This window comes from Plectropomus leopardus, chromosome 16 (assembly GCF_008729295.1).
Source record: "Plectropomus leopardus isolate mb chromosome 16, YSFRI_Pleo_2.0, whole genome shotgun sequence".
Classification (NCBI taxonomy): Eukaryota; Metazoa; Chordata; class Actinopteri; order Perciformes; family Serranidae; genus Plectropomus; species Plectropomus leopardus.
The window spans coordinates 18139373-18163905 of NC_056478.1; the positions used below are offsets into that span (position 1 = coordinate 18139373).

At 38.5% G+C, this 24533-nt stretch overlaps 1 protein-coding gene across 1 annotated transcript in view; it reads left to right on the forward strand.

Moving 5' to 3' along the window:
* rngtt (RNA guanylyltransferase and 5'-phosphatase) overlaps window positions 1-24533 on the forward strand; it is a 119340-nt gene that overhangs the window by 85554 nt on the left and 9253 nt on the right. The window contains exons 13-14 of the mRNA XM_042503191.1: window positions 8215-8315; window positions 17363-17429. Of these exons, the coding sequence (XP_042359125.1) occupies window positions 8215-8315; window positions 17363-17429 (168 nt within the window). The remainder of the gene's footprint in view (window positions 1-8214; window positions 8316-17362; window positions 17430-24533) is intronic.

Genomic DNA, 24533 nt, shown 5'->3' on the forward strand with positions numbered 1-24533 from the left:
CACACACACACACACACACACACACACACATATGATGTTACTCTCAAGAAACAGGCCAGTGTGTCTGAGCTGTAACAGAGGGAGCTTTTCTCTGGGGAACAGATTTATTGGACTTGTCCAGCCTTTAGTCTGCAATCTGCAGCACGCTTAAACAATGAGTCTGCCTCAGAGCAAAAAGCTGTTATTGAAATGAGACTTTGAAAAAAAACACTAATCAAAGGACTTATCTTGAAGCAAACCCTCAAGCAGCCTGCTTATTTTTCTTCAATAGAATTACACTTTAAATTTTTATTACACTTTACTATCATCTGCTATTTTCACTGCATCTGTGTTTACGATGTTTACTATTATAGACAACTACCCTTTTGATATTAAGCAGGCGTTTAAGTATTTATGAATAATTGTGCGGCAGATATTGCTTCGGTTTGTTGTGGGTCCCTTATCATTGCCAGATTCATTCAACGCTAGAACTGCTCTTTGAATGTGTGTGTGTGTAATAGCTGTGATTAATTTCTTACTCATTAACTGCAAAAGTCAAAACAGCAGTGAGGAGTGAGGAGGTACAATATTCATATCCTTGAAAGCCATATTATCTGAGAAACTCCAAAACAAGTTGTAATCATGGCAACTTTCAGCAACAGTATGTTGTATTTTGTAAGTGTTAGAACATCAGGTGCAAATATAAACATTATTTAGAAACATCCATCATAATTTACAGTGATGCATCTTATTCTCACTTTTATCTTTTAACCATGTTAGTGTCATGGCAGTATTGGTAGATTTGTCAGTAAGCTGGTTCAGTACGTTGGTTCAAACCAAAGTATCTCAGCAGCTTTTAGATCAGTAGCTCCCAGCTGGTCCAGCCACGGGTCCAGATTTTGTCCTTAGTCATTAGTTCAGGGGCCACACAAAATATAAACTAAAATCTGAATATTTTCAGTTCATTTTATTTCACCAAATGTATACAAAACATGGGCTTAAAACACAATAAAATTAAACATATGGCAAAAATAAAGTGCACAAAACTTAATGAATTAGCACTACAACCACAAAAAGTGCATATTATTGATTTAAGATCAGTGACAAAAAACCCCTGCAAAGTCACAGCATGCTAACAGGCCAAATAATACCAAGAATGGGGTAATAAAATAGTTGCTGAACAGCAGGGGAAAAAAGCCCTTAAAAAAAAAAAGCGTTCTGCCGAAAACTTAAAATATAGTGTGTTTTTTACAAAGTTGACATATTCACTATTATTCAGAATACCCACCAACTGTTAAAATATCATTTCAATTAGGTCTCGTCTGGATTGGTGTTGTAAAATGACATTGAAATAATGAAAAAAAAAACCTTGTATAGCAGAAAAAATGCTGTATTACTTTTTTGAGTCAAATCCTGTGACTGTGATTTACAATGACGTTATCTGGCGTTTCCTAGAACATTAGAGCAGTGGGGGGTAAAGATTGCATAACGCCCCTGTCAGACATGTTAATGCTGGAATGTTACATTCAGTATTTCTTTGAAGGTCAAAAAAGGATTGTTGAACCCAGATAGAGATAAAACCCATCTGACCATTTATTTTCTACTTTGTTAAAATACTGTATGGCATATTAGTATTCTGGCAGTGTGTTTTCTCCCCATACCTTGAGGCAAATTGAAAATAACAAATCTCTAATCTTAAACAGTTCAATATCTTGTCACATTGTCTGTTTGCTGTTATCTCTCCAGCCTCTAATAGTCCGTCTTGCTCCCCCCCAGCTTATTTATTTCCCATATTGACATCAAGGAAGGGCTCTGGTTTGGCTCTACCAATCACAACAAACAAACAATAGTGTGCCTTTAGCTGCTGTCTGATAACCTGTCAAGCACCTGTACCAGCACAGAGCAATGCATGGCTGTTTTAGTGAACCACTACCTGCCTCTTCACTCATCGGCTCCAGGTTTGTTGAGGAGAGTTAATGTGCAGTTCATGCTCGGACAAGCATTGTTGTAGTGTATTTTCTGTGTTGTGGTTTTCTTGCCAATTCAGACTATTTTGATAATGCGGTTGCTTGTAGAAGTTATAAAGTCTTAGGTGGCAGTTTTGTGGACTACTTTGAGTTTTTATCTTTGTCACCAAAAAAGGTTTAGTTGAAATAAAAACAGGAAACTGCAAAGTCAGCCGAGCAGCGCTTGCACAGCTGTACTGCTGGTGATGCCTGCAGTCACCTCATGCTGGTATTTTTGAAAGCTGGCACAATTTATGAGAGTTTGTTATGTTCGGAATTCTTTAACAAGAGATAGGAAGATGGGGTCCAGGAAAAACAAGTCAGGAGCGATCAAATATAAGTTACCGAAGGAGCTGCATGTTAGAAAAAGTAAAAGAGGAACAGGATAGAGAAGAGTCACCAGCCGTTAGTAAATCCTGTAAGAATTCTCTGGATTATATCCTCTGTCATAATTACTTTAAAAGGAACTAAATACACTTTTGTTTCACAACTTTCTGCAGAAGAAATAGTCCCTATGAAAACAGTTGAGAGTGTGGTCTAGGACAGAGATGTTGTCTCTGAATAAACATATTATTTTTTCTTTTTTTTTTTAAATTGTAATTTTTCAGTTGTTAAGCTGCGTAACAACAAAAATAGTAAAAGTAAACAGAGCAGATATATCAAAATCGTAGCACAAAAAATAGATTATCTGTATGTCAAGAAACTAGTGGGGGGTAAATGAAATAATAAGAAATAAATTGGTTGCAGTGACCTTTTGAATTAAAATTAAAAGAGTAACATAAGGCCCTCTGTCTGTTGCATCCTGACAGCATCCAGCATCCCTGATGCGTGTGCTCAGAAGCTTTCTATGTCACTAACCCACGAAGAAATGTTGTAATTTGCCAACAAAGGCTGTGCAGAAGACCGCTAGCTAATAAACACTGACGTAAACAATGTAGGATGCAAAATATTTTGAAAATTGGTTTTGCAAATGCTTAATGAAGAATGCAGAAAATGTGTTTTCGACGAGAAGACACAGTGAGAAACTCACAAGGCACATTTGAGTTGCTCTTAAAATACTTACGTAAAGTTATTAATTTTTAAGAGAGGAGCTGGGCTAGATCGTATTTGCACTGTTGGACCCCATAATGTGTTAAATATACAGTATATGTGTGCATACATTTATGCAGAGGTGGAGTAATTCTTCTAAAACAGTGTTTCTCAGAGTTTTTAATGACTAATTGTCATGTTAGGGAGCCAGCACATGACTGAGAGCTGCACAGGAAAATTGCACACATAAAAACAAAAATAACTTCTCCATCTCATTTCCACATCAAAATACATACGTAGTAGACATTTAGCACTAAAATGTTATTATTTAAATAATAATATGGATGTTATGCTGAGTGTGAAAAGTTTGTAAAATATAAAACTGTGACTTATGCTACAATGCAATGTATAAACCTAGCATGCAAGTTAAAAATATAAATATGATGCAAAGCTGCAACAACGAACAACAAGATATGCATAAGCATGAATAACAATGAGAATACATACAATGTGTAGCTTGTTAAATATAGCCTACATGCAAGAGTTGAGAGTTTAACACACTCATGTGGTGCTGCTAGTTGCCGTGTTAGCAGTAGCCTTCTAGGAACTGTTATTCCTAATCACACAGATGCTTGTTTGGGGGGTGCAGTTTGTTGCAGAAGCCAGGTAGTGTATTCATCTAAGCTGTTGAAATTGAAAGTCAAATTTAAATAGACTACGGGTGGTTAAAATACGCTGCTTAAGTTTTATGTCACCTTCAGGGACAGAACAAAATGTGTCTGAGGAACAATGTTTTATCTTAACAAATAACAACTAAAATTGGAAATCACTGTTACGTTTTAGGTAATTTTAAGGCTTGAGCTTTATCAGACCAAGACAGCCTAAGTAATTGATTTGTTATACAATAATTAAAGCCATTTATTTTGGCATTTATGCTTTTTTACTTTAAAAAGAAAAAGGAAGGCGCCTCACTTGCTTTCACACAGTGCGTCTCCGTCAGTTTTTCCAGCCCTTGGTCTGACAGTCACAGCCACTGAATATCTAACCTGAAACAGCAGGCAATTTATATGCAATGGAACATCATTACATGAAAATGATTTTGATAGATGGGAGATGTGTTCCTGAATACAATGCGGGCTTTCAAGGTCTGTTTTTGCACTTCAATAATAAAGCCCTTATTTTATATGTGCAGTCACTTATTGACAAGGATAACAATAGTAATGGAAGTAGGAGTGCAACTGGTAGCACTTTTTCATTTAGGAATGAATTTTAAGGTAGCCTGTTTATTTATTCTGCACACTGATTGGGTTTTCATGGGCTTGTTGCCATGGTTCTGCTGGCTTGGATAAAGCAAATTTCACTTGGTTAAAAAATGTAGCACACCTCTTTCAGCAAGCCTTTTGCAAGTGGATTTTCTGTGGCTTACTATTCATTCCCTGTTAGAGGTTTACATTCATTGTTATTTTTTTACCACGGTGATGAAATGTAAACCTTTAGTTCTTCAGAAGTCGGTGTGATGTTCCCTTCTCCCTTCTTCTTTATTTAGTTGCATCTTGAAGTAATTTGAACAACAATTTTGAAGGAACCAATCACTAAATCTGCAAAATACTCAAATTAACATGTACATCTGTGCACAGGGGCCCATTTCATAATATATCCTTCTGTCTGCATGGCAAAGTGTCCTTGAGCAAGACACTGAACCCAAAGTTGCGTTGTGTGGCTGCTCTGCCACCATTGGTTGTATAAAGGTGGATGTGAATCCGTGAATGAGAGGCAAATGGTAAAGAGCTTTGTCCAATGCTGTAGAAAAGCACGATATAAATGCGATCAATTTACCATTTAGACTCATGTATATATTTCATTTCGTATTAGAGCTGCATAAGAGGAATAAGTCTTTTCACAAGAGGTTATTTTGATGCCTGTGCAGCCGAGCATAACTAACTGCATTGAAGAATGTTCTTTCCACACCCACGTTTCCAGAAGAAAAGATGTACTCTGTCGAGGTTCTTCAAAAGAGACATGCCCTCTCTTCCTGCTCTCCAGCTAACTGCGATAAATAGCCTTTGTGGAGTGTGCTGGTTTTCAAAGGCACATGAAGGCCGCCTCCCACATGGAGAGCTCCACCGTGGACAAAGCAGAAGGACACCCCATACTCATGTTCCCTTCACTTAACACCTAAAACGACAAAGTCAGCCAGCCCTTCATTCAGCCAATTTCTAAATGTATAATCTACCATGAGGACCTTGCAATCAGTATATGATTTTATTTTCATAATGATGCCCACACAGTGCATTATATTCAAGTCCAACCAAAATCAATTTAGTAACTCCTTTTTGTATGCTTTTTATTTTATCATTGGTAGGGTTTTTAATACTTAATGGAATTATAATGATTTTTGAGGGAATGTTAGAAATGCTGATTTTCGTCACAGCCAGCTAGAGAGGCGTGTTGGTGTCTGTGTTTGACAGGAGCTTGCAGGTTGAGTGTCAGTGTTGCAGATTGTGTGCTGTAGCCTCCGTGTCATGGGCAGACGGTGTTATGTTGTTGTTGGTGCTGAAGAGTGGAGATCACACCAGAATCTAACCTGAACTAAGTAACATTTACAGGTATTTTCATAAGCTGTCAAGCCTGCAAACTGACATTAGCAGTACATTTCCCCAGGGAATATTTTCCTGGCCACTTGTTTAACAATTTAAGGTGTATTCAATTTTGTAACTCAGAAAAAAGGGAGACTTAAGCAGAAAAACGAATGTGTTCATACTCTGTGCCTCTTGTGTTGTGTTGTCTGGAGTATGGTTAGAGTGACAACATTTGTGGCTCGCATTAGACATCTAAGGACCTGTCTATACAGATATTTTTGTAAATGCATATTGTCCTCTATGTTTCCGCACAAATGGAGTTTTACGTTCCTGAAAGATAGATTTGCTGAGACTACAAAGACAAAAGGCAGCGTTTTTGCAGAAATGTTAGGGAGCTATGTGATGCAACCTTGATGGAGGCTGTAGTGGCTTTTTGCTTAACCTTCAACTGAGGTCCTTTGGAGCAAGTATAAACACATATATAACCTACATTGTTTCAAGCATACAAAACCCAGTACTTTCTTCTATGGCCAAGAACTTAAACATCAAACTAAAACATGGGCAGCAGAATCATACAATGTGAGTATAATTTCTTGGGTTACTGGGCTTGACACTGAATTGATTGTAAACCATGAGAAAGTTGTCAGCCTGCAGGATTTTAATGCTATTCAGCAAGTCCCTGAGCTTGCCAAACTCAGAAACCAGTGCATTTGTGGAGGAGTGGGGTAGTATCGTATGACTAGTAGTGGTACCTTCCTTTCTTTCCGTGATGATTTAAAGTTTCCCTTTAAAGTTTTGTCATAGGACCATACGTGGGTGGATCCAGGAACCCCTTATTTGATCATGTGCTGTGACGCAGCAGGTTCTCCTGAGGAATGCTGTCTGTTTTTCCACACATTTCCCTGGAGTAGACTTCTGTTACTGGGCAACCTGACAGTGATAGAGTCTGGTCATCTGTTCCCGCCTCCACCCATCATGCCTTTACATTTCTCATGTTGCAGTGCACTTGTTTCATGTACTCCTAAATGTCAGCCATGCATAAATAGTCAAAGCAATAGAGGAAAGTGTGTTGTTTGGTTATGTGTCATATGTTGCCGTGCGTCAAAACACAGTAGTGATGTGAAACATGTAATCATGTTGAATCGTAATTTGTCAGCCTGTTACGTATCTACACTTCAGTTTCTCATGTTCTCCCCATGCAAATTTCTACATATAATCATTTTCATTTCAAATGTGAAGTACTTGAACAAATTATTTAATTAGCTGTCTTTCTTTTTTGCATTTCTTGACGTTTTTGATACCCAGAGTCTAATTATTAACATAAGATGTATTCAGTTTCACGTCTTGCTGCTCTAGATAGTTAGATACCAGCAGTGTATCATAATGGAGCCTAATTTGTTCAAGGGTTTGCAGCTCATTAAATGTGACTGTCGCTTAAATCTCACAAATTACTCAGCCATTAAGTCTGCACTGTTAACTGGCGTTAACTGCTACTCAAGGAAAAATACAGTGTCACTCTTGGTCCATGAAAGAGAAGGATCTAGCTCCATAGCTCCAGGCTCCAGCCCACATCCTTCGTCAGACCCTTTCTAGTCTTCTTGGAGAGTGAACTCAAAAATTTTGTAAAAAATAAATTTAACATCAGGATACAATGTTTAGAGTGCTGCAGAGATGATGTTTTTCTGTAAGCCGATGCAAAAATTAGCCTTGCTGTGGTTCCATGGGATTTTTCCTATGGATTTTGTGTTATGGCAGAAAATGAAGTATGAAGCAAACATAACTTGTATAATTTTTGAAACCTAAAGGCAATCTCCGGAAATGAAAGCTAATTTTGGGCTATAAATGAGCTACACTACGGATGCGTAACTGCAATGACGCCGTGATAACAACTCCTCCACACATGCATTTGTAGATAAAAGACACAAAATGAAATTAAAAAGTTGGAACACCATGCAAGAGAATGGCTTATGGAGATAACTTTCCTATTTAATAGCTTTAATCATTTATAAATAGTAAAAACATTGTTTTATAATTGTCCATGTTTTGGGATAGTTCTGATAATTCATGGTTTCTGGTTGTGGAATGATTTTAATATATATTCCGACCTCAACAAGACTCAACATGAGCAAAGACTCCGTTTTGCAGCCACTTATGCAAAGCATAACATTATAGCATCGATCCACAACAGGATCAGGACAGCCCCCACTGTTACACTTATTCACTTTAAAGCACCTTCTCTCTCCAAAGCCCTCTGCTCTGTCAGTTTGGCTTTAGCAAAGAGTCACCTTTAGAAATGAGAATAATACTGAATTTAAATGGGGTCATTTTTTTGCTCTGTTAACTACCATAAACTAGATCTAAAGATCTTTTTTCTGTAATAAAGTCCCATAGTGGTTCACCAGAAGGGGACATACTTTGCCTTTCTATCAAGTGGCATGGACTTGATGCCATGTGTTATTCATACGCTCAGTAGGCTACTTTATTTATTTATGAGAAGAAAATACAAAACATATAATACAGTGGCATGTAAGTGTTACAGTTGTCATAAAAGCAGCTTTAGTTTGTATTTATGCCCAACATGTCCTCTATTTTACTATTTTTATTTTTTGATTCTCCTGCAGAGATACAAGGCTGGGAGGTGTGACGACATCCTCAAGTGGAAGCCCCCCAATCTGAACTCTGTGGACTTTCGCCTCAAGATCACCAAAGTCGGAGGAGAAGGGTAAGTCATTGTTGCCAGGGAAACGCTCTGCCTGACGAGTTTAATAGTACCTATCATTTTGTGACGCACTGGAGTATTTCACACACACATAGACGTGTAGAGTTGATACGTGTACTGCTTTTATGTCTTCCCTACTATCCAGTCTTATCTCACGTATCCTACCGCTCTGAGTTCAGTTCCTGTTACAGTAATGTTGCCACAGTGTTCCTTTCACCATCATTTTCTACATGCACTTTTGTCTCCAGTCCCAGAGATGTCTTATCTGCTGTACAGTATGTGCCTATAAGAGAAACACAGCTGCCATTCCCCTTTTTTCTCTCATTTTATGTTTATCATCCTCTGCAGCATAAATTATTCAGATGCACTGGTGCTCATCCTAGCCCTCATTCCTGTAAACATAAGAGCACTGCTGAAAAAACAATTCTATAACTACAAAAGACAATCAATTTCTGGAGGTCATTATAGCCTGTGGTGTGTATTTCTCACACAGAATGGAAACTAATACACTGGTAGTTCTCTGATACTGTAGTTTATGGAAAAAAGCCATTTTCATCCAATGTGGTTTGTCCCCGCTGGTTTTGTTGCTCTAGGAAAGGTAATGTGCATCTTTCAGTTGGTCTTTTCGGCCCTAACTAACAGGACCAAAAAGACGGATTGGTTGGATTACGAAGACATTCCTGATCCCCAGAGGATAAGTCTTACTGACTGTGGTGATCTCTTTACATTTTCTCTAGTGCCACCAAGCAGGTTGACATTCTTGGTTGGCTTAACAGTGGTTTTGGTACGCATGTTCATGGTGCAAGACAGGGCTGGGCAACATAATGATTTTATATCGATATTGGGATATGAGACTAGATGTCATCTTAGATTTTGGATTTGATGAAATGCCATAAGTGTTGTCCTCTTCTGGTTTTAAAAGCTGCATGTGAGTAAAGTGATGTCATTTTCTGAACATAGCAGACTGTTCTAGCGGTTCTATTATAAAGTGCCCCAGGGATGACGTTTTTCTGTCGGCTGACATGGAAGTTAGCTTCGCCCGGGTTTCCTTGTCAAAAAGTCTGTGGGATTTTTCCCTTGGATTTTGGGTTATTGCAGAAAGTAGGATCTGACAAACAAACATTTATGAGAATTACAGGTTTTGTTCAGAAAGACAATCTTCACAAATAAACACACGTTTTAGGATTTTTGAGGCACCAGCAGTAAAAATCTACATTAGGCTGCAGACAAACTAGACCACGGTTGCATCGCCACAACATCAAGGCTTTAAAGCTATGTTAAGTGCAGTTTGAGGTGATGTTCTGTAATAGCCATTTTTTAGCAACCACCTTTTTATGCTGAGGCCGGAGGCATTATGTTTTTTGGTTGTCTACTTGCCCGTACATCCGGGTGGCACAATCTATTTATGCAAGATCTCAAGAATGCCTCGTATTTCTTCAAATTTGACTCAGACATTCACTTAAACTCAACGATGAGCCAATATTTTGACATCCATAGATCAAAGGTCAAGATCACTTTGACCTTGTTTGTCTCATTCTTAATAACTTAAGAGCATTTTGAGGGAATTTCTAAAAATCTGGCACAAATGTCCACATGACTCAGGTCAAAGTCATGGTGAACTCATAAAATGTAATAAAATATATTTGGCCATAACTTAAGAACCATGGGTGCCCCCTAAAACTGTGCTGATCATTTAGATCTTATGCGCTGCTGGGGGTAAGGTGTGTGTAAAGTATCCGTTTTCACAGACATGGATGGAAACTGTAAGTGCATCTTGATTTGGGTGCAGAGGCATACAAACGCGTGGCGGTATATCTATTTTAACACATATAAAAGCTTCAAAGTTTGCAAGTGGGGTATTTACTGCCATAAATGGCCTAAACGATTCAACACTGGGTGCAGGAACCGGAACATAACCAGTTCCATGTTGCTGAGAAAGCTGTAAGAGTGGCAACTACCAACAACACAGGACAGAAGCGTGAGTTTATGCATTAATTTAATCTGATGGTAAATTAAACCAGTTTAACATCAGGTGAACATTGAAATTCATCTTATACTTTGGTTTATGACCAAATACTTGGAAAGTCAACATTCCCATCAGCCATAGTTGGGGTTCTGTTATGTTAGCATGCTAACATGCAAAACTAAAATGATGAATGATGAATGTGGTACTAGGGATGTTTCTGACTCAGCTAGTGCAGAGGCAGAGCGGATGTGATTTCAGTAGAAACATGATAGTTACCTCCTTGAGTGTCACCATGTGTGTTGTTTCCATCCCACACATCCGGTAGTTGTATACGGCCTGAGCTTTCTCATGTGCCCTCTAGAGATATCCTCCAGTAACACGTGTTGTGCATAGGCAAGTATATATACAAAAACGCTTATGACGCAGCCAGACGCATACGTGAACACAAGGTTAAACAGCAGATATATCTCCGGCCTAATAATTCGAATCTGCAACTTTCAGGGGGCAGCCCTGCATGTTGCCTTCAGCTTGTAGGTATCATAATTGTGAGCACTCTCTCATGCCGTTAGCTTTAATCTGAAAAGACCACTCTGCCTGAGTGCAATCTCACAGAGCTGCTATCATGGCATGTGGACTCATTCTTTTTTGCTATCAGCACAATGCACATCTCTCTGCTCTGTGTGCTTTTCTTCAGTCTGTGAGTATTGTCTGAGTGTGAGCAAACACACTCATAGCAGTGAGCTTTCTGGTCACGCTGCCTTTTCCTCTGAGAGCCAGGTGACCTGAGGAACTATCCCAGCTTTGTAGCCATGAGCCTGCCACCATTCAGCAACAACAGACTGAGAAGATCACAGTCACTCATTCTACTCTAAGGCCAGCCAGCGAGCCAGCTTCTTGACTCCTCCCTGTGTGTGGGAGAACACAGATGATCGTTGTTGCCATTTGAGAATGTTCTCATGTTTCCCCGAAAGATGAATTTTGCTGGCAGAGGAGCACTCAGCAGATCTCACTGTCTCGGTGTAGGTTTTCAAATCTCTCCTTGGTTACTGTCTCGGAGTGAGAGAGATGGACAGACATATAAAGAGGTAACAACTGTTTATTCATCAGCCCACACAGTCAATCCTTGAGCACGTCTTTGTGTACCACTGAGGCATATACAGCCTTGCAAGTTTTATTACCTTCTCTGAAAGCAAGCACAGAGGCAGACGGTGATTATTGTGCAGCAGGAAGAGTGGAGAGGTGGAAAAGAACAAAATGGAAAGATGAAGCAATCCCAGAAAGCGTGCAAGTGCCGCTCCCAAGTCTGGAACTCAACATAGTTTTGTATAGATATCTTAAATTATGGATAATTTGAGCCAGCATTCTGTGTGAAGAGGTGATGAGTAATGGTTACATCATTCATTAGTAGTGATTTTGAAGATCTGCAGGAGGAGACTGCTTCTGTCTGATTGGCTTGGATTGGGTCTCAAGAGGCCAGAGTCTAGAGGCTTCATGTTACTGGTCTTTCTACTCAAGTGTCATTACAGCATCCCGATCCATTATATATGTAAAGGATCCACAGTCAAACACTTGTGACTCATGTAAAAGCATCAAAGTGAAGTTAACCACATGCGATCAATGCTTTTTATTCTTGACTGTGTAACCGTGAGAATTCATCTCTTTTGCAGCTTTTCACCTGCAGAGCGACCGTGACATGACATTTGTGGCTCTGAGTGAAAAGATTCAAATAAACATTATGCCTGCCGTGTCAATTGCAAGATGCAAACACTTGCTGTAGAGACAGACGTGGGTATAAAAGACATTGTAGCACTCGTAGTGTAATTCAGAGAAAGCGGATCTGAGATTTCAAGGGAGCCTCTGCTCGTAACGTCTCAGCCATCAGCACAAACATGAAGGGCGCTGCAGAACAAACATGGAGCCTGTCTTTGGACTCTGAACCGTAAACCGATATCTCTGTATGGACACAAAGATTTGTGGAGTTGACCCTCTGCTGACCCAGCTGTCTACTTTTGGCAGGTCATCACGGGGAGTGTGTTACCTGAAGTCCAGCATACAAATTTCGTGGAATTTGATATGTAACTGTTTCGCTGTAGAACAGACTTGTAACATTTGTTTTGGCTTGTGTTCATAGGATTTATTATTATTTATTAATTATTATTGTTTATTTGCAACATATTATGTTAGTTTCTCTTTGTCAGCATATTTTTGAGGATGATGCTGCAAATATTGCATGTTTGTTATTGTCAATAGAGTTTGGACTGACCAGATCCATTATCAGTGTTGGGTCCCTAAAGTAAAGTAATTCGCTCATCTGATATTAGACTGACATCACTGATGCATGCACTGACTCAGATTCAGTGGTTTGATGTTGGTTACCATGCATGGAGTGCCTGACATTTTCTCCAGCAGCACGCGTATGTGTGTCTGTTCACGTGAGGAGCACAGTGAGTCCCCGCAGTGTCACTTACTGTCTGACCTTTATAATGGCACCACACCCAATGAACAATGAACAATGGCTTGCTTATTCCTTTCCAAGTGCAGTTAAGCTACGCCAGCGTCTCTAGCATGGAGGTCGAGTGGCTGTTCCAAGCCCAGAGCACATTGGGTCAAGGAGAGTCCGACTCTGGGGCCGATAGGCGTATTTCTACCTTTTCACAACTGCAGTTCTCCATCTTTCAAATGGGCAAATACAGCGTAACTTGTATATGTATTTTCATGGTGATGGTCTTTTAGCTCTTTGAGGGATGGTGAGAGTCACTTGAGGTGCTCTAAATAAAGGTTCATTCAGACACTCTGCATAGTAGCCACAGCAATTGCTTAGCACTTGCTGTTTTTAACTTATTTGATAGTGGGTTTTTTTTGATAGTGTAGATCAGGGATGTCAAACATACATACCAGAGCCGACCCTCCAAAGGGTCCAATCTGGCCCTGGGGTGACTTTGCAAAGTGTGAAATTTAAAAGAAGTCATCAATACTAAGGACCAACCAATTGTATTTAGAAAACGCTCTTATATGACACATTCATTTTCCTTAAGAGGTAAACAAATATATGAAATTACCTCCCAGCTAATTACTATGAGAATTTCTAATTCAGGAGTTTGAACCACAATTGTAGAGATGAGACCTTACCACTGGTCTCAAGAGATGTAAATATTACCTGTTAATTAAATAGATAATTTATGACATTGACTGATGCATATTGGTTGAGGACACTTCTGAATACATACAGACACAGAACTCAGGCATTTTTCTGTATAGATTTAGACATTTTCCAAAGTTATACTCCCACATTTGTCTCTTAAAATTACTTAGAATCTGAAACTAGAGGTGCTATAAAAATAAAAAAAAATCATTAAAATGTTTATATAGGCTATGTGAAATACAGCTCAGTCTGGCTCTAGTTATTATGCAATGGTTTAAATGGTCGGGCCCACATTACATCAAATTAAATGTGTCCCCTGAACAAAAATTAATTTGACAGTCCTGGTGTAGATATTCAAATACGCAGTTTGAAAACCTTATGAAGGAGTAGTCAGTTTACCATGCTTTACTTTTCAACTCAACTATATAAGTCACTAGTAGCTGACATTGCATTGTGTGCACTTGATACGTTCAAATGTTTCAAAAAAATTAAAGTAGTGGCCATAGCAATTTGCTATTCCAGTTTGTACGTTACGTTACTAACTGCTGTTCAAATAAATTGCTCTAGAAAACATTTAAATTTAATGCAGATTTGCAACATAGTGCAAATTTTATGCAAAACAACAACAACTAAAACCTCTGGTGATGGTATTGGTATCAGCAGATATCCAAATTTAAGTATCAGAATCCAAATTGGAATAAAAAAAAAAAAATGATTGGTATATTTGTAATTGTCAATACATCTATTAAAAGACCAAAACCAACAATGAATTAGTCAGTTGTTCAGTTTTTAATTGTTCATTTATATAATCATTTTTATAGGGACAAGTATATAGCATGGAACAACGCCACTTATCTCAAAGTAAATCCAACACGAAAATACATAATGAAACAGCACAAACACGATGATCCAGATTATTCAGGACTGTGTGATTGAAACTTGTTAAAATATGCTTCAATTTGAATTTAAAATGATCTCATCCATGGTCCATTTTGAGTTCTGCGGGTAAAGAATTCTACATGTTGACCCCTCGAGCGAAAATATGATTCACCAAACTCTCACACATCCTTAGCCTGTGGCACTCAGCCTCAAGCCCATTCGTCCCTACCAGAGATTAATATATACAGTAAACTTTCATTTTTATTACAATACATAAACTCTTGGGCACTGTGAATTTTTGGGACTATTTTCAACTGCTGATTAATACACATTTAGTACACTACTGAGAATTAACACCATCGTGGTGTATGTGGCTTTTACTGAGAACACACTACAGCGCATGTTTATGATGATGAAGTACCATCTCAGCCAGCATGTGATCTGGCAGTATTTGAGGTCTTTGCCACAGAGGAATCAGGCTTTGGCTATACAGATAATGCTTCTTGGTTGCATCAATAAATTGATAGTTTGGGGTTTTCATGACAGAACAAACAAATATCAACTGCATTATTCTTTAACATGGAGAACAAAAAATGAAGTAGAGCATGCTTTGATTACATCGATAGGTGTGTTAAGGTGAGGCAGGAAGGCAAAAATTGACAGCTACTGTCTTGCTTCATCCCAGGTCATAAAAGTCTTTTGTATTTTTATAAAGCACCTCGTATTCTTTTGTTTTTGACATTAAAAAGTGTATTTTTCCAAGTGTTTTGCTTCTATGAATTTAGAAATAGTTTGACATCTTGTTCCAGCTGTTCAGTATTACAGGTCTGATTGCATGCTGTTTAGAAACTGTCGTGACATTTAGCAGCATCTTGATTGTTCAAAAAAAATCACATCTTGTGTTGGAATCTCATTTTCATGTTTGTTTTACGTTGTTTAGATCTCTCATTTTAACATAAATTGTCTGACCCCAGCTCTGGGAAACGGCAGTGCGTTGTGGCAGTGTGATTTAAGACAGCAGGACTTTTTTTAGATACACATGGACCTCAAATATTCAGATTGTGAGTTAAACTTGGTGCTGTGAAACAGCTTGTAAATGAAAACAAAATAGTCTCATCTGTTTCCTCACGTTTTCCATTGCCTCAGGTAAAATCTCACTGATATCTTCATGTTGTTTTAGAAAGCTGTGCCATGATCAGCCCTGCAGGTTTAGGAAAAGTGGTATTTGGCACATGTCAGTTGCTGATACTAATAGACAGTAAGGCTGTCAGCAATAATGTGTTAAAAGTTAAATGATGCAGTTAAGGTCTGTACATAAGGCTTTTTGTAAAATCGCCAGCTGACGTTCCTGTATTTAATTTATCGGGCTGATTTTGAAAGCTGAAGTGATGATTCTAGTATCATATGAAACTAGAAGACATGAGACCTAAAGGAATAATTTAGTAATACAACCATGTCATGCTAGCTTCCCAGGAAGGGGTTTAAAAAAGTTCCAAAGTTAGGGTAAATTTTGGCAATGGAAAAACAGTATGACCATTCACAGGGGTCCCTTGACCTTTGACCTCAAGATATTTGAATGTAAGTGACTTGTAGGGGTACTCATGAGTCTCCCATTTACAGATATCCCCACTTTATGCTAGTCCCATGCAGTTTTTTTCCTGTAATTTGATTCCCAATCGGACAATCAGGTAAGAATTGCTTTACCTTGTAAATATGGACTTCATAAGTATTTTGTAACGCAAAGTAATGAAGTAGAAAACATCACAACAACTATCACTGCAGATCAGCACATCCTTTGTGAACAGACTAATTACTTGACATGGCCAGCAAAAGGTAGTGGGCCAAGTACCAAGCTACAGTCTTCTTGTGTTTATTCAGCAACATTATAACATAAACTAAACAAAAAATTAAAAGCTTTTGCTGCTTTGATTTTAGTAAGTATTTTTGACTTGTTTTTAATGCACACAAAATACTTATTTCACTCAACTTTCGGTCAAAAAAGTGTGAAAATCTGTTTGTGAGCATTTCTGCTTTTCCAAGATAATCCACATCCACATGATGTGATGCTGATTAAACAACTTGATTGCTACACAGATGTGCCTTGGGCTGGTTGCAATAAGAGGCCATTCTAAAATGTGTCTTTTGTGTGCAATAAAAACATCTTTAAATTAAACCTATGCAAAATATGAGCAAAAACAAGAACAGTGTACACAGCTAGAATGTTACATACATGCCAGCAGTTGGATTTTAAAGATGTTGATTTACATGATTAACATCTAGGTCACGGCACATGACACTGTCCAGCACTGCATGGCTATTTGGCTCTCTTAATGTCTACTGCTGCTTCCTTCCTGCTTGTGTTAGCTATCATTACGCAGGAGGGGGGCTGTGGTGGATGAGAGATGGTCTCTGATTTCAGCTCCAGTTTATATCTCTGAATGAGGTGCTTCAGACGATGTAGCCACACTGTTGTTTAGCTGTCAGTTTAGCTCAATAGCCCTTATTTCCGTTCTAAAAATGGTTAACTAATATGAAAGCAGCGCTGGTACACTCAGTTCTCAACGGCCGACGTAGTGTCTGGAAATAACAACAGGCACAGAGGAGGTGTTTTTGGTGGAGGGAGGTAAGGAGCACTGTGTGATTAAGACATCTGCTGGGCGTGATCTCTGGGATGAGACACAAATTCTGCACAGACACATGTTCACGGTGCTGAGACATAAACCCCAATATAGTTTGAGTTAGCCATGCTGAGGGCTCACACTGAGCTCACAGACGGTGACACAGCTCTGTATAATGACCTTGTGTTCAATATCTATAAATGTTCCACAGATTTATTTTCGCCTTGGACTCTGAACGTGCCCATACTGTAGCTTTCTCTGTAAGTTTAGAAACGTGAAGCTGTGCAGGGAGACAGAAGGGATCAGAGAGGTGTAATCTCACATCCCTGCCGTTCTGTTACTAGCTGGAAAGTGGAAGTGCTGTAGTGATTTTTCTTTGCACCGTCGTTGCCACTCAGACTCTTGAGTGTCGAGGGTGTTAACCATGATCTTTTTGTCTTTCTAGGCTGCTTCCACAGACTGTCGGCTTGCTCTACGTCGGCAACTATGACAGGCCCTTTGCAAAGATGAAGGTGAGAAAATAAATGTGTTGCTTTGTTGAATTCATCCTGGTGCCAAGAAGCCGAAGCCCCCTTTGCTCTGCCAGCTTCTCTTTAACATGGCGCAAGATTTTAGTTTTGTTTAAGGTATGTAGCTGACTTCACACTGCCAAGAACAAAAGAAACGCATCAGGTTTGTTTCTTCATCTCTTACTTTGTGACATGAAGAATTGTACCTGATCATTGACGTTCTTTTATTCAAAACAGGCTCATATTTGGTGTAGAGCTATGTTACTGATTTCAAAGTTTTTTTACATAAATGTTTTCAAATTTTAGGTAATGTTTTTTGATGTGCTCTTGTTTTAATTTCATGTAAATGCAAACTTCTCTGCATAGTTCCCTGTTGGCTTGATACATTCAGGATAATGAACATGTGCAGTGCAACAACATACTCACCACACGTTTTATCATGCCAAAATGTATTTCAGTCATTTCTGCTGTGTTTGTTTTTTTATGTTCTGTGTTGGGCTGCGGTCAGTGACACTCAACACTTCCCTCCACTTTCAAATGGATGCAAAGCCAGCTGCTGTTTACTGAAGGTGGATAGATACAGCAGCCTGTTTACACTGGATGACAGTGTAAACGAGCGAGCGATGAAAAGTGCACAGATGGAGGGTTTCAGACCAACATTTAAACTACGCATTTATTATCATTCTTATTCCTTATTTTCTCATCAACTCATCATCGTCAGGGAATTGGAGGATTCATTAATCTAAAAATAATTCCTTAATTGGTATCAAAAAGTCTTAACAAGTGGGGTTTTATGATTTTTTTTTGATGTTGCATCGTAAAATTTCAAAATAACCGGTAACATCTATTGTTGTGCCTACACGGTGGCAATAGCCGCTGCCTGTGGCATTATGTTTTCAGGTTGTTATGGGAATATCCAGATGCAGTAAGCTCCACAGTTGAGGGGCATTAAAACAGAAAACACTTTCACCGATACTTTTATGGGACATAGGAGGAACACTTAAAAGAAAAGCGATTGGGGACCTTAGCAATCTGGCCAGGACAGTAAATCAAAGAAAATCTCTGATATATGAAGAAACAGGGTCATTTAAAGTTTTATAAGCAAATAAAAACAACTTTAATGTCAGTTCTAAAAGATACAGGTAGCCAGTGCAGTATCTTAAGCAGTGGGGTAATGTGACCAGTTCTCTTGTTGTAGTAAAGGCTCTGGCTACAGCATTGTGTAGTTTTACTTTTTAGGTAAACCAGTAAAAATGCTCTACTGCGGGTGACACAGAGACATTTTTCTGCTGCGCTTAACATCCAAAGATTGATGTTAAAGGGATAATTTGCTGATTTCTAATCAGCTTTATGTCATAATGTTGGTCGTGTAAGTGAACTGTGGTAAAGTTCCCTCCATCTGATCAGTACCTAGATCTTCCTGCTTCGCTCTCAGCAAAACTCCAACAAACATATTGTCCATCACAGTTTTGCTGTCTCTTAGGCTGTTGCTTGATACACAGGCTGCTGCATTTTTACTGTTGCCCGCTACTCATGCTGCCACCATGGACAAAAAGAGTATTGACGTGGCTCAAGAGACAAACCCGACACTTTTATCTTTGTCTGACAAAACTCTGTTCAAACGGTAAAACAAGGCAGTGCTGATCAAATATACACCAAGATTCTGTTAGTGTATTGCCTATTTTATCTCACCTAAAATGTTTTCAGAAACATATTTTAGTGTGCAGGTAGTGGGTGCCATCATGTTTGCTGCAGAGTGAATGAAAGGCAGAAAAAAGTGAGATCAAATAGTAAAAGACTGTTACTGATTTGCATACTTTTTCCCTAAAATATTTTCAGAAACACGTTTTAGCTCACAGTTTAACTGTAATATTATATCATTTGTTACCAGCAGAGTGCTGAAAATCACCAGAGGCCTGACGATACAATATTATCTTGACACATAAGTCACAATACAATATTATTACAATTTAAAATGTGTTGCAGTGTGCTGAGAATATTTTGTGATTATTACCATTATTCAACTGCAAATTATGTCCCCAAATGAAAATTAAAGTATTCTAGTTGGCTACCAAAACTTAAATTTGTGTCTGTGATATTAACAATCTATATGATTTAAAAAATCAATAATTGGCACCATCTTGCTACACAAAAATATTGCGGTATCATTTTTTTCCCGCCCATACCTATTACCAGCTGGCTGCCATTGTGTCAAATGGACAGGTTCACATTACGTCATTTACCAGCTGGAGCATTTATTGTTCCGTTGCGGTGCATTGCATTCTGGTAGCTAGTTTTAGGTTTTCCATCACTTGAGCAAAAGCAAATGCTACAGCCCTTTTTCTCTGAAGTTGCTTTCTTGTTTTCTCTGTGTTATAGCACCAGTATTCACATCTTCCTACTGCACAGACAGCCCAGTGTTACAAAAAAAAGACCATCTTTCCAGCAGTGAAGTACTTCTTTAAGGATTTCCCCGTTGCATGTTATCTATGTGAATTCACTGTTTGCACACAGGGAATCACACATCACCAGACCTTTGACATGCAGTGACACAGCCTCAGCCAAGTGCTCTCCACAGTAACAAGCCTCTCATTTCCATTATGGAAGTTAAAGAGCAACATGACAGGGCTATTACATTTGTTGTGTTATTTAAATTCTGATGTAAATTTCTATGGTGCTCTCACACGATATGGAAATTTGCCACTTTGACTAAATGACTCTCGTGTATGTGCAGGCCTTCCAGTAGTCACAGTTATGCTTCAGAAACACAGAAAATGTGTGTTTCTTCCCCCTCTGGTATTGTCACTGTTGTGCCAGATTCCCATGTATCAGCCGTGGGCTCTGTGACTGAAGAAGGTAGAGTCTCTGTTCGCTGCTCCGTCTCTAAGCTCCTCTCAGGGAGACAGAGCTGCAGCCTTGGGGGTCATCTTCTGTTGGCTTTCATGTTGCTGTTTTTGTTATGAAATATGTTTTACAGTCAGTCCAAGTGTGAATATGCTAAAATATGGTAATTTCATGCCAGAACGGGACACATAGACTTGCGGGGTTTTTTTGCAGCCTGCAGTACACCACTAAAATGCAGTTTTGATATTTTTTGCATTGCTCAAGGGCATGTAAGTAATGACGATGTGTCGATTAGATGTAATTTGGAGCACATTTAGTTTCCAGAACATTTGAATGCATCCCGCTTCTGGGGAAAAAAAAAAACCTTTTTTGGAAATTACATAAATGTCATAATCTTCATGAAAACCTGTTTTATTGGCTCAATTCTTCCAGTTTAGCTGCTGTTGGTACCTACAGGGAATCGCTAAAATGAATTTTGTAAGGGAGCTTTCTTGATGATTTATCAGTGCAGCTTTTCCAAAAAAGCAACTATTGGAGTATAATTATGAAAAAACATGGCAGTACATATTTTAAAAGTGATCTGTATTATAAATTCAGTTGTATTCATGTGTGGAGATGAAGCCTTTCCATATTATATTTGTATTTCCTTAGATCTTATTTAATTTTAATTACTAATTTTAATTACTTTTCTAATAAGAAAACAAATTTAATCCAAGAAATTCAGTCAGATATGCAGCCTTCTTTCACTTGTTTGCTTGCGTATCCCTTATATTCACTGGTAAAATTCGACTCAGACTACAACTACAACTACAAATTTGAGGATACTTTCATTCTGCTTTATACTTTGGCTCCACTTTATTTCAGTGGGAAATGATGTACTTTTAACCTCAATACAGCCTTGGCCACCAGTGTGTGAATGGGTTGCTGTGTGTGAATGTGTATTGTGAAAGCTCTGTACAAGCGCAAGCCTATTTATCATTCTCATCTAACTCGTTAAATGTTCCAAGTGTGCTATCTTTCTGTTTTACCTCTGAATAAATTGGTGGCTAATCTTGCTAAAATGCTTGTTTACAGCATGTCTGATCGCTTGTGCTTGTTGCTTCATTGCATCAATTATGAGCATCATCCTCCCCTTTTGAGGTCTCAGTGACTACTTCGTTTAGTGCAAGGTCGTCAAAATAATACAGCTGATCGCTGAAGCTTCAGAAATCAAGCCCAAGCTATGGATAACCACTTATTACTACTCTTCAGTTCTGGGTGTCATTATCCGAGTTCTGTGGGTTTTGCTAAAGTCTGGCAGAAGTAATGGCTATTGATTCCTCATTTAGATTTAGTATCAGTGCTTTATGGAGTCGGCTCCCTGTACAGACCTATATGTGGCCTGTGAGTACAGCTCATTTATCATAAATAATTTGAATGGAGCCTGACAGATGTACTCACCAGAGACAGAGATAAGAGCAGCTCTCTGTCAAAGACCAGCCGCTTTGATGAAGCTGTGAGAGTTTGGCAGTGTGCACTTCACCTGCTGAGTACTGAAATGCCTTTGACTTTTTTTCCCCATCAATGATTCCCCCAATTTGTACAACTCTGTATGCTTCATTAAGTGAGAGGGAGAATGTTTCTGTTTAATCAACAGTAACACTTTATGATTGAGCTGCAACTAAAGTATTTGAATAATGTTTCATTTTCTGTTGAGATTTTCGTTGCCCACAGCTTTTTGTAAATTACATGAGATGTGGGATTAAGAGGTATGAAATACTGTCAGAGTAATAGAACGCACTTCCCACAGAAAACACCCAATCATGCTGCACAACAAAACAAACTAATCAATTAAAAGTTTGGAAAGTAAAACACTCCCTGGATAGTTATTTTCTTTTTTTTAAACTACATAATGTGACACCTGTTGCCTGCTTATTTACCACAGTTAAAGGTAGCTTTTTTCTGGGTTCCCAGGGTCATGAAAACCTGGAAAACATCTAGTTTTTCAGGCCTGGAAAAGTCATGGGAACTGTTAAAATTATTGGAAGTTTTGGAAAAGTCATGGAATGTTTTTATGTTTGATAAAATTAGTTGTTACAGTAATCTTTGTCAATAATTTACAGAAATGTAGAACTGCCATACCACACAAAAGAAAAACAGATCAGTATCAGGTAATAATGTGAAAAGTCTCTCGTTATAACAAGATGTTTTTCAGAAAATATTTTCATGTTATGACGTACAAATTTGTTATGTTATAATGTGATCACATATATTTCGAATTTAAATGTTTAATGCTTCAACAAGATAAATAATATTTTGTTCTAACAAGAAAAGTTTGCAATAAAATGTGATAAGCTTTTATGACATAATACTTAATTCTCAAAATATCTTGTTAAAATGTGAAAAATACCTTGTTATAACAAGAAACCTTTCATGTTATTACCTGACACTGATCACTTCTTGTTTTTCTTTGACAGGGCAGCAATACACTTTGGTAATAATTAACGTTTGGAGTAAAGTTTACCATACAATTCTGTTTGTGTAATATATTGTAATTATGATTAATGATCATTTAAATTTTATTATGGGTTTTTGAAAGTCATGACAAAGTTTGTAAATTTTGGCAATGAAAATATTTGAGAAACCAGTTTTTTTTATTTGCTGCTCAGAGATGTCCTCACGTGGCATAATTATCGATATTGTACATGCTCACCAGAGACACGAGGTTGACATCACATAATGAGTTCACCAGGAGTCTCTGAGTCGCCCATGTAAGACCACATTTGGCTGTAATTGGCCCCAGTAATTACATTGTCACTAATAGAACATGTGAGGGGAATATTTTTGCTTTGCAATTCACACATTATTCTGAGTCACTCAGCTGAGTCGTGTATATTTTAGCAGGGACTGATATTAATGGACAGAAGACGTCTAATGTATTCTGTTTGAAAGCATATTAAAGACTGAGCAGTAGTTTTTCGACACCGTCCATCAGCCGCATTGTTTCCTCTGAGGAAGTGTTTGTTCATGTTCCTGCTTTTGCATCTTATATCCTCTCCCCACTTATATATTCTTTCATCCAGTTTCTCATTATTAAAATGGACCCGAGTGCTGCCTTGTCGTAGACCCGCCGGCCGGCTCTGATTAAGTCTGGAATGAAACAAAGGCAGGGTCAGTCAGAGAGCAATGTAGGGGAAAACAACACAGCTACTGAAGGAAATTACAAACTTTGAATCTTTGCTCATCTATGTCACATCTCTAGAAAATTCCTGTAATGAACTGTAGCACAATGTACCAGTACAAGTCTCCATAGATCCTAGTATTTGACAAAGAAGCAGGTTGACCGTGTGCAGACTAGTAAAAGGTCATATACCTCCAGTTGTCCGCAGCTGTTTGCTTTGGTCCTAGTTTCTACTTTACTGCGTGATATAAATTAAATCTTTATTTGTTTAGTGATACCTAGTGATGAAAACTCTCAGTCCTCTTGTCTCTGGCCGCATTTCTAATTTTAAACTCTGTGTTGATTTAAGGAATTGACTTTTTCAAGGACATGAGCCTGTGCCTTCAGGAAATAGCTCTGCTGTATATTTGCTTTATTCCTGAGAGTCAGAAGAGAGGATCAATACCACTTTCATATCTTTACATTAACTATAGAGCTAAAGACCCAGGAGCTAACGAGTGCAAGCAGGAGGAGTGCAGGTATCTCCACTGTCTCCAAAGACAACAATAATAATGTAATAAAAATAATCAATCAGGCCAGGAGTGAATTTGAGGAGAGTGAACTTTGTGAAAGTTCAACAGTCATAATACATTGTTTTCCTGCGTTGTGCAATGTTTTTTATTTATCTGTTTGTAAACAAAGTAGACATATAATGTTAATAAGAGAGTTTAACCATTCCATCTACGTTCTGACCTTCACCTATGATCATGAGCTTTGGGTAGTGCCTAAAAGAAATAAATTGGGAATACAAGCAGCCAAAATTAGTGTCCTCCGGAGGGTGGTTGGGCTCAGGCTTAGAGCTCCGACATCTGGACGTAGCTCACAGTAGAGCTGCAGCTCCTTTGCGTTGAAAGGGGCCAGTTGAGGTAGTTCGGGCATCTGATCAGGATTCTTTATGGATGCTTCCCAGTAGAGGTTTTCCAGGCACATTCAGCTGGTCCAGCTGCTCTTGACCCAGACAATAGAATCCAGGCAGTTGTAAATTTGCATCACTGCCGGGGAATCTATTTGCATCAAAACCTTTATTCAACAGGTGTTGAAACTTGTAAATTTGCATGGATTCA